This window comes from Talpa occidentalis, unplaced genomic scaffold (assembly GCF_014898055.3).
Source record: "Talpa occidentalis isolate TD23 unplaced genomic scaffold, MPIMG_talOcc4v2.1 talOcc4.15, whole genome shotgun sequence".
Lineage (NCBI taxonomy): Eukaryota > Metazoa > Chordata > Mammalia > Eulipotyphla > Talpidae > Talpa > Talpa occidentalis.
Window position 1 is genome coordinate 57171820 of NW_023601543.1, and position 10721 is coordinate 57182540.

The 10721-nt window shown below is 53.2% G+C and overlaps 1 protein-coding gene across 1 annotated transcript; it reads left to right on the forward strand.

The window, feature by feature from the left end:
- The first annotated feature begins 1632 nt into the window (after positions 1 to 1632).
- KCND1 (potassium voltage-gated channel subfamily D member 1) lies at positions 1633 to 8707 on the forward strand. Its single transcript, XM_037513068.1, has 6 exons — positions 1633 to 3269; positions 4944 to 5106; positions 5211 to 5294; positions 5382 to 5480; positions 5745 to 5995; positions 7328 to 8707. The coding sequence occupies exons 1-6, from the start codon at positions 2149 to 2151 to the stop codon at positions 7548 to 7550; spliced, it is 1941 nt and encodes a 646-aa protein (XP_037368965.1). The 5' UTR covers positions 1633 to 2148; the 3' UTR covers positions 7551 to 8707.
- Positions 8708 to 10721: the final 2014 nt, after the last annotated feature.

The window sequence follows — 10721 nt, forward strand, 5'->3', positions numbered from 1 at the left end:
CCCATCTCACATCTGAAAACAAGAGAAAGGTGCTCCAGTCCCACAGTACAAGTCTTCCTTAGAGCTGGACTAGCCCCCTCCAGGTGAGGGCAGCTTTGGGGGTCTGGCCATCTAAAGAAACACCCCCCCCATATCTCCCCTGTTCCTCACCCCCCACACTTCTCCAATCCTTCTACAGCCTTGGGGGGCAGGGAGGGGACACAGCAGCTGCATCATTCTCCATGGCACTCTGTTCTGGGGCCATTACTGGGGCCATTAACAGCCGCCTCCCCATCGATCGCCTCTGCTAAGTGCTGCTGATTCAGACGGGTGGGGGTGGGGGCCTCTAGGGGCAGAGGGGTAGGAGCTGGGCAGGAAGAGGGGGGAGTCCAGGAAGGAGGTGGGGAGAACTGGCAAAGATCCCTGCCACCCCCATTTTCCAGATGACGCGACTGAGGCCCAACCAGCTTTGTAGGAGGCGGAGTCTCCCCAGGGTCCCTCTCTGGCTGTCCTAGGGGAGGGGGCTCTGGGAGCCACGAGGCCCCTCCCTGCCTCTCTCTCCATCTCGCGGCACGCTCAGAGGGGCGGGGAGAGAGAGCCAGAGGAGGAGAACTCAGGCAGCTCTGCAGAGGGGGCAGGAGCTCCGGTGTTTGGTACCCCCAGCCCCACCGCTGTTTGCCGCTGCTGCGGAGGGGACACAGGTGAGGACGGCCCCATGGGGAGGGGGAGGGGGCCACCAGCAGCGCTGTCCGTATCCTTCTCTGGTCCAGCCCCCGCGCCCTAGCCCATCCTGGGACAGTCCCCAGGGGTCCCGCGGGACCTTGTCCTTCCAGGGACCCAGCCCCCGCCCCCTGCCTGTACTGTCTTCTCTCCCGGGCCTGGCTGTGGCTGCTTCTCCTCTTCCTCCTGCTGCCGCTGCTGCTACTGCCACTGCCGCTGCCCAGCACACACCGCCAGCCCCTCGGGGTGTGGTTTCCCCAGACCAGCCCCCAACAGAGGGACGCAGCCTTATCCTAGCCTCCCCAACCTGCCTCTTGCTAGGCCCAGTAGCCCCCCTCTCCGGAGACACACCCAACTCCCTTTTGGCACCCCACCCCCCTCTCCAACCCATTTTGGGGAGGACCCCCTTCTCTTATCTTAGTATTTTTAGACCCTCTGGGTGCTCTGGGTCTGTGCCCAACTTCCCTCCAATTGAACCCCAGTCCTGAGGGAGTCCCCAGGTCCCTTTCTTCCCCCTGCCCCCAGAACTCTTGAGAGTGTGGACCAGGCTCTTTCAGCCAACCCCCCCCACCACCAATTCCTCACTCCCCTAGACACCTCTCAGCCTCTGAAAAATAACCCAGCACCTGATCTACCCCTTTAGATACCCCACTCCCTTCTCCCACCCCACTAGGGGGCCCCAGCTTGCCTGCCTTCCCCAGAACTCCTTCGAGTGTAGACACCACCCCCCAGGCTATTCTTGGCAGCTCAAGGCCTCCCAAGACACCTCTCAGCCTCTTTACAACATCCTGGCTCCATAGCCACCCCTCTGGATGCACCAACCCCTTTCCTGGATCCACGAGGGGGCTCCAACCCCCTAATATTTCCCCCAGAAGTCTTGAGGGTGTGAACAACCCTTCTCACCTTGCTCAGTCTCCCCCCACCCCTCCAGATACTCTTAACCTCTTTCAAAGACCTCAGGTCCCATTTCCACTGCTCTGGATGCCCCCAGTTCCCTCTCCAGCCCAATTAAGGGGTTCTAGTCCCTTCTTCCTTCCCTCAGAACTCTTGAGAGTGTGGATAAATACCTACTGCTTCCTGCCCCCTCTAGGAGCCCCCAGACATCTCTCATACATACTGGCCACTCTGGAATCATCTCAGTCTCTCAAAACACTCCCTGATCCTTCTTGGCATCTGTAGGTACCCCTTTTCTGCTCCTCTCCACATCCCCTAGCCCCTTCTTGGTCCCTTAAGACACCTCCCAGGTCCCTCCTAGACCCTTTAAATGCCCCCCAAGTCCCTGCCCATCTCTCTAGTTCCTCCTCCTGGTTGCTCTTGGCCTCTCTAGACACCCTCAGTTTCCTGGTAGGAGTGGCCCAGGGCCTCTCCAAGCCCCCCACCACCCTGGAGACAGCCACATTCTCCTAAAGGCTAACCCCCCAAGTCTCTGTGGGCCTGGGGCGCGGCAGGATGGCGGCAGGTGTGGCCACATGGCTGCCTTTTGCGCGGGCAGCCGCTGTGGGCTGGCTGCCCCTGGCCCAGCAGCCCCTGCCTCCGGCGCCAGGGGTGAAGGCTTCCAGAGGGGATGAGGTTCTGGTGGTGAACGTGAGCGGAAGGCGCTTTGAGACCTGGAAGAACACTCTGGATCGCTACCCCGACACTCTGTTGGGCAGTTCAGAGAAGGAATTTTTCTATGACGCGGATTCGGGTGAATACTTCTTCGATCGTGACCCGGACATGTTCCGGCACGTGCTGAACTTCTACCGCACCGGCCGACTGCACTGCCCGCGGCAGGAGTGCATCCAGGCCTTCGACGAAGAGCTGGCTTTCTACGGCCTGGTACCTGAGCTCATCGGGGACTGCTGCCTCGAGGAGTACCGGGATCGCAAGAAGGAGAACGCTGAGCGCCTGGCGGAGGATGAGGAAGCCGAGCAGGCCGGGGACGGCCCAGCCCTGCCCGCGGGCAGCTCCCTGCGGCAGCGGCTCTGGCGGGCCTTCGAGAACCCGCACACCAGCACCGCGGCCCTCGTTTTCTACTACGTGACGGGCTTCTTCATCGCTGTGTCAGTCATCGCCAACGTGGTGGAGACCATCCCGTGCCGTGGCCCTGCGCGGCAACTCCCTGGGGAGCAGCCCTGCGGAGATCGCTTCCCACTGGCCTTTTTCTGCATGGACACGGCCTGTGTGCTCATATTCACCGGCGAATACCTCCTGCGGCTCTTTGCTGCCCCCAGCCGCTGCCGCTTTCTGCGGAGTGTCATGAGCCTCATTGACGTGGTGGCCATCCTGCCTTACTACATTGGGCTTTTCGTGCCCAAGAAAGAGGACGTCTCGGGCGCCTTTGTCACCCTGCGTGTGTTCCGGGTGTTTCGCATCTTCAAGTTCTCCAGGCACTCCCAGGGCTTGAGGATTCTGGGCTACACACTCAAGAGCTGTGCCTCTGAACTGGGCTTTCTCCTCTTTTCCCTTACCATGGCCATCATCATCTTCGCCACTGTCATGTTTTATGCAGAGAAGGGCACAAACAAGACCAACTTCACTAGCATCCCCGCGGCCTTCTGGTATACCATAGTCACCATGACCACACTTGGGTGAGTGCAGACCCTGTGCTGGGAGCTGCCCAATCAGTCAATTACACTCACCCTTTTATAAAATTATGAAGGTCAGATAAATGATCTCTGGCAATTTGAACTTCAGTTTGCTCATTTGTAAAAACCCGGAGAGTTGGACAATTCCCCAGATCCCTCCCAGCTCTGACAATGCCTTGATTCTCCAGGTCAGCAGACTTGGGTTCAAAGATGGTCTTAGCTGCCCTTTCTGTTGACCTTGTTATCTCCAGGCCTGTTTTCCACTCTGTAAAATGAGAAATGATGATCTCTTCGTCATCTAGAGGGCTTTCAATGATAGCACGGTGGTAAAAATTCTCTGAATGTTTCTGGTGCAGGATAAATAGGTATTAGCTATCACCCCATTTCCATCTTGATGACCCATGCCTCCCAATCCTCTAGAATCATCTGCTGTGTGGGACACTACCTCTGTGGATTTGTGATTCCCTGATGTTTCCCAGAACAAGATATTTTCAGCATGCCAGTTCTCAAGAGGAAACGATTGAGATAAAAGTATCCAATGGAATCACTAACCCCCTGTTGTTCTTAAAGACATTGTCGAGAGCACCGTGATCCTTTTCTAAATTTCCATCCCTGGTATTAGATATGCAGTTGCTGCTCAGTGTCTGTTAAATTGGGCTTACTCAGTGCCTTAATAGAGGTACTGAAAGATTGACTTGAGGTTTTTATGGAATAGACATTAATTTGGGTTGAAGGTTTAGGGTTGGATTGACAAATCCTGAGCCCTGAGAAGGGGTCAGAACTGGATATGTTGATGCCTTCTTACCCTATTCAGTCCTCACAACAACCCTGGAAGGGTGGGTGGCTGCCCATGTTTCAGAGTTGAGGACATTATCTGAGATGACACATCACAGAGCTGGAAATGACCAAGCTGGAAAGACTTTAAATGAGTCAAAATAAAGAAATAGGGAAAAGTCATCTTGAGGGTGAGCAGGGCACAGCCTGAGCAAAGGTCTAGAAGCTGAAGACAGCGGAGGCTGTGTTTCCGTGGAGGGAATCTGATTTGTCCTGTGGCTAGATCAAAAGAATTCTGTGTGATCTTAGGCAAATCAGTTATGGAACCTCCCTGAGCTGCTTAACAAGTTGGTAAGATTGTCTCAGTTCATTCTCCATGGAAGGGGGTGGCACGGAGATAGGAAGAGGGAGTTTCAAGGCTCTCCCTTATTTTTTCATATGATAGTTTCAAGGCTTCTCTTGGAGGACTAACAAGGGGTTCTACTAGAAAAAGTAAGACTGACACAAGCAAAAGCAGCAGAGCACTATTCCTGGGACTCAGAGTCCTTTTGCTGGCCTGTGGTGATGGGACTGTCTCCCCAGGAGGCTATATTTACTGCCTGTGACTTCCTCCTTCTCCCCTATGCTTGGTATTAATAGATTTCCAGCTGACTCAGATGCCCGATGTGCAGCTTGGATGGGGGCAGCAGATGGTAGGGACTGAGGGACAAACCCATTTCTGATTTGACCCCCACTGGTGGCCAGAGAGGTCATGCTTCCATTTTGCAGAGCAAGAAACAGAGACTCAGAGAGTCCAGTGCCTGGCCAGGGTGGCAGAGTGAATTGGGGTTGGATGGGATGGAGTGGGGGACTAAGCGGTGGTGGGCACTTTTCTTGACCTTGGCCTACCTCCCCCTACCCCAGCTATGGAGACATGGTGCCCAGCACCATTGCTGGCAAGATTTTTGGATCCATCTGCTCACTCAGTGGTGTATTGGTCATTGCCCTGCCTGTGCCAGTCATTGTGTCCAACTTTAGCCGCATCTACCACCAGAACCAGCGTGCCGACAAGCGCCGAGCACAGCAGGTAAACACACCTTCAGTCAGAGTACACCTCCTGTTCCCTTATCCCAAATCAGTCTATTCTTGGTTTACCCACCTGACCCTCTATTTCCTCCTCTCTCTCTGTAGAAGGTGCGCTTGGCAAGGATCCGGTTGGCAAAGAGTGGCACCACCAATGCCTTCCTGCAGTACAAGCTGAATGGGGGCCTTGAGGTGGGTAGGGGCCCAGGTTGGGGCTGGAGGTGACAGTGATGGGAGGAGGAAGGTGCTGACCTCATTCCTTTGCTCCATCCCCTCCAGGACAGTGGCAGTGGGGAAGAACAGGCACTGTGTATCAGGAACCGTTCTGCTTTTGAGCAGCAACATCACCACTTGCTACATTGTCTAGAGAAGACAACGGTGAGACCTGAGGCGAGGTGGTGAGGCAGAATGGAGTCCCTCTGTTGCCAAACCTGTTCCCTCCCTGGGGTGGGAAGCACACTACTCATCATGCAAATCACCAAGGGCTTCCTGGAAGGGGCCCCAATGGTTCTGAGCCTTGAAGGGTGGGTAAGGGAAAGGAAGAGAGAGAACTTCCAGGGAGGAAGGAACAGCCTGTGCAAAAGTCCGGGGCAGGAGCAGCTCCATGTGGTGCCTGTGACCATGCCTCCCTTCTGCCTACAGTGCCATGAGTTCACAGACGAGCTAACCTTCAGCGAGGCCCTGGGCGCTGTCTCACTGGGTGGCCGCACCAGCCGCAGCACCTCTGTGTCCTCCCAGCCAGTGGGGCCTGGCAACCTGCTGTCCTCTTGCTGCCCCCGTAGAGCCAAGCGCCGTGCCATCCGCCTTGCCAATTCCACTGCCTCGGTCAGCCGTGGTAGCATGCAGGAGCTGGACACATTGGCAGGATTGCGGAGGAGTCCTGCCCCTCAGAGGTGAGCATCCCTACCCCCACCTGCTGGCCACACCTGAGGAAGCTCAGAGCTTGAACCAGGGAGCCTGAGGTTTTAAGACTCCAGGCCTAGAAAGTCAAGCTTAGACCCAAACTCCTCCGTGCTGGGAGCTTGGGCTTATCTAGTCTGTAACTCCTCATTCTTCGTTTATTCTTTCTTTTTTCTTTTTTTTAATATTTATTTATTTTTATGCATACAAGAGCTAGGGTACAGGCCAGAGATGCAGGAGGTGAGAGGATTCACCAGAGACAGAGTGGGGAGCAGAACAGGCAGACTGACTGAAATACACTGCTGAGGGGAGCAGCAGGCAAGACTGGAGAGGTCTGCTTCGCCATGTGGGTTTCTCTCTGGCCAGCTGGAGATCGAACTTGTGCTGCAGAGGCTGCAGATTACTTCATAGTGTGGTGCTTAACCCCTTGCACCACCAGGGTGGCCTTCATTCATTCTTTCAACAAACATTTACTGAACACCTACTATATGCCAGGCTCACTTGTAGGTATTTTGGATATAGCAGTGAATAGAGTAGACAGAAAACCCCAACCTTCTGGAGCTTACATTCTAGTGGGGTGACACAGATGACACAGTGTGTCAAATGCACAGATGACATAGTGTGTCAAATGCCAAGAAGAAAAATTAATCAGGGAAGGGGAAAAAGTGAAGTATGGGGTGCGACTTAGTTTTAATAGTGTGATCAGGGAAGGCTTTGCTGAGGTGACATCTGAGCTGAGACATTAAGGAGACGAGGGAATAAGCCATGGCGAAATCTAAAGGAAGAACTTTCCAGGCAGAAAAAAACAGCATGAAGGCCGTAAGGCAAGAGTGGGTCTGCCTTGTTAGAGACACTTCCAGGAAGCTACTGTGTGAGTGGAGTGGAGGGAGCGAGGGGAAGAATGGTAGGAGATAAAATTGGAAAGTGATGGGAACCAGACTGTGTAGATCTCACACTACTGTGTGGACTTTGGCATTATAAAGAGTAACCGTAGTTAATAAAATTGATTTGTGAATGCTGTTCTGTTCTAGATACTCTGTATCATTTATTGCCTTCTTTAGTCTCCTCAACACCCCTACAAGGTAGGAAATGGTGTTATTACTGTGCTACAGATGAGATAAAAGACAGGTTTAGAGTGAGATCCAGATTCGAACCCAGGAATCTCTGACTCCAGAGCCCTCACTGGGCGCCATAGTTGAGGGTGCAGGGGAAGCATGTGGCACAGTGCCAGGCACCCAATAGATGATAAGTAAAAGCCATGATTGCTGTCACAGGTATTCAGATGACTTTTTAAAAACGTTCCCTCTTCCCACCCTGATCCACAGCCGCTCAAGCCTCAATGCCAAGCCCCATGACAGCCTTGAACTGAACTGCGACAGCCGGGACTTCGTGGCTGCCATCATCAGTATCCCTACCCCTCCTGCCAACACCCCCGATGAGAGCCAGTCTTCCTCCCCTGGCGCCGGCGGGGCCAGCAGCACCCTCAGGAACTCCAGCCTGGGCACCCCTTGCCTCCTCCCTGAGACTGTCAAGATCTCTTCTCTGTGAGGGGTGGGCCCCCCCCCAGAGGGCCCTCCCCATTCTTGGGGATTCCTTTCTGAAGCCATATTTTGGGGACGCAGAGAGGGGTAGGCCTGGGGACCCCTTTTGTCTCCCACTAAGAACTATGCAATGAATTTCATGGAATGGCCCACCAGGTGGGGAAGTAGCAATGGAAACTTCCCCCACCCCAGACAATTTTCCTGGTGGGAGCTGAAGCAGCGGGCTTTCTTAGGCCTTTGGCCTCCTTGCCCCAGCACACTGGGACCAGCCTTCTCTCCTGACTGGCACTCCTGCATGCTCCTCCCCTCGGGCCCTCGGGCACTCAACTGACATCTGAGCTCTGGCCTGAGGAGAGGTGAGACATCCTCTTTACTCTGGCTGGGCTGTAGAGGTTTGGGGTTCAGAGAAGAGAGCCCTCACCTCTGACCTGGCTTCTCGGGAAGGTCCTCACCCTCCACCAGGCCCAACAACTCCCAGATTCTGAAGCTTGGAATGTGATGTGTGGCCTCAGAGATGACCTGCCACCCCAGGCCTGGGCTGAGGGTTCAGGTTGCCTTTCCCAAATGGACAGACAGCAGACACACTACCCTCCCCCTTCCCTGGCTGCTGGAAATGGGTCCCTGCAACCCTGTCCTCCGCTCAGCCCCCAGAAAACTAGCAATAGCAGTTGCTGCTGTGACATTATGCAAAGCCTCTGCCCACTTTGCTGCAGCATTTACATCTGCCCTAATCAAACCGGCCACCTCTAACTACTCCTCCTTCTAACTTCTCTGGTTTGCTTCTTTCCTGGGTTGGGCTGGAGTCTGGACTCGCTGAGATAAGACCCTGGAAGCCAGCAGGAGCTGGGCTGTGTTTGGAGATCATGGGCTGATTCCACGTTCTTGGGCAGGAGTTCAGAAGTGTCAGGGGCTGAGGCCTTGGTTGTTCCTGGACTCTGGGAGTTGTAGGAGGCAGGAGGAAGTCCTCAGTCATCTCCTCTTCCTTCCAAACTCCTTTTCACATATTCCTCTCTTCTCCCTCTTGGGTCACCTTCTATAACCGTGTGTCTGCTCTCAGGCTGAAATCTAGCATCATCTCAGGTTCCCTGTCCCCAGAACTGTCCTCTTGGAGCTGGTGGCCGACAAAGATGTAGTTTCCATCAGTCAATAAAACCTGAGTGGAGAGATGAGAATGAGCACCTCTTCACTGTGTGGGGCTGGGGGTTGGAGGCGGGGGCTGGGTTGGGCTAGTGCTTGAAAATACACTGGTTTCAATTACTTACAAGTTGTGGAAGGGCTGATATGGGTGAAGGTATGGGAGGATGGTTGGTAGTGTGTTCTGGAACATGGGGACCTAGGAAGACTCAAAGAGAATGATTTAAAGAGTTGAATCTACAGCCAATGAGGCAGTCCCCTTGGACATCATCTGCTTCAGCTCCCTCGCTCAGGTGAGGACACAGACCCAGCGCAGCACATGCTTGGTTAGAGGGGGCTCCAACCAGGCTTCCCGACAGCAAACAGCTCTGAAATGAACACTGATGAAGAGCATATTTCAGTCTGATGAAGTCCCTTTCCTTGCTGTGTCCCCTAAGTTCTCTCTTCTGGGCTACTGGGCACACCAGGCTAGCGTGTGATTGAGCGCTGTGAAGTCCTGAGAAGACGGCCCCTGGATTCAGGTCAATCTAGGTTCCAACCCCTGGGCGAAAGGGTCACTTGCCTTCGTTCTCCTCAGGTTGCTCATCGGTGAACTAGAGATAACCACTCATTTATTCACCAAATATTTATTAACTGCATGTCATGTGCTAGCCCTAAGGACACAAACATGGGTAAAGTCGACATCATTTCTATCTATAGACTTAAGCAATTACAAAAACTGTATTGTCGTATAACTAAAATCAATGGATTAGAATAGGAGGCAGATGGCAGGAGAACCTATTGGTCAAAACACGACGCATGAACTGGAGTTAGCCAATTAAAAGACAAAAGGATGAAAATGTTTTACACAGAGGGAACAGCACTGCAGTGATCTGGAGGTTAGAGAGCGAGCTCAGAGCCTTTGGGGAACTGAAAGTAGTTCAATGCAGCTGGGGAGGAGAGTGTGAGGCTGTGAAGAGTGGGAAGATATAGAGGTAGGACAGACCACAAATGGCCTTTGAAGTTATGATACAGATTTTGGACTTCATCCTAAAGATAATGGGGGCCTCAAAGGCTATATAAACAGGAAATTCATCAACATGGCGTTTGTGTTTCAGAAGGATCATTCTGGCTGTGGAGAGTGGATTATAGAGATACAGTACTGGAGGGAGGGCAAGCAGTGCAGAGGCTTTTGCAGTAGTCCAGCTGGTCGGTGCTGGTGGTTTGGACCTGGTTTGGACCTGGTGGTATAAGAGTTGGACAGTCAAGAGACTTGCAAGGTAGAACTGGCAGGACTTGGGATGGAGAGGCACACAGGAGTTGAGGAAGAGGGAGAAAACAAGGTTTAGTCCCAGGCTTCTTGTTTGGGCAAAAGCTGTCAAAGGGGACATCAAAGCTGTTAGCACACAGTGCCAGGCACATGGTAGGTACTTGGTGAAGGTTAACTGTGGTTAGATTAAGTTCAGTTTTAGATGTGTAGTGCTGGACAAACACCCAGTAAGGGTTATATGGTTGAGCGAGACAGTCGTGAGACAAACCACTGTGATAAAGTACATAGGCATTAGCCACAGTGCTCTGAAGATAATAGACCCAGTCAACATGAGTCCACTCTTCCCATTATGTCTCATCAGCAGAAACCACCACCAAAGTCCCAATGATACCCCTCAGGGAAGAACTTCAACTAGGGTTGGCCTTGGAAGGGAGAAGGTTAGAGGGCACTCAGAAGACTTTCCTGGTATCTTTCAGTCAACCTATTGCATGGCTTGGCTCCTAAGACTGGCAGGTTACTTACCTCTCACAAGACCTTCCTGGTTCATGAGCTCATCCCACATCATAACTACTTCCTGTGTGGGCAGGCATTGCCATTCCTGATTTACATTTGGGTAACCTCAGATTTGAGACACAATGACGTGCTCCAGGTCATACAGTTGGTCAATTCACGCCTGAAACTGAAGTCTTCCTGACTCTAAAGCCTGGGGTCCTTCCCATTGCACCACCAAGCAGACTATTTTATTGAACACTTACTAAGCGTCAGGCACAGTCCCAGGCACTTTATAAGCATTCA

Coding starts and splice junctions, on each gene's coding strand:
- KCND1 (XM_037513068.1), top strand. CDS start 2,149: ATGGCGGCAGGTGTGGCCACATGGCTGCCTTTTGCGCGGGCAGCCGCT. Junction 3,270..4,943: donor GTCACCATGACCACACTTGG/GTGAGTGCAGAC, acceptor CCCCTACCCCAG/CTATGGAGACATGGTGCCCA. Junction 5,107..5,210: donor ACAAGCGCCGAGCACAGCAG/GTAAACACACCT, acceptor CTCTCTCTGTAG/AAGGTGCGCTTGGCAAGGAT.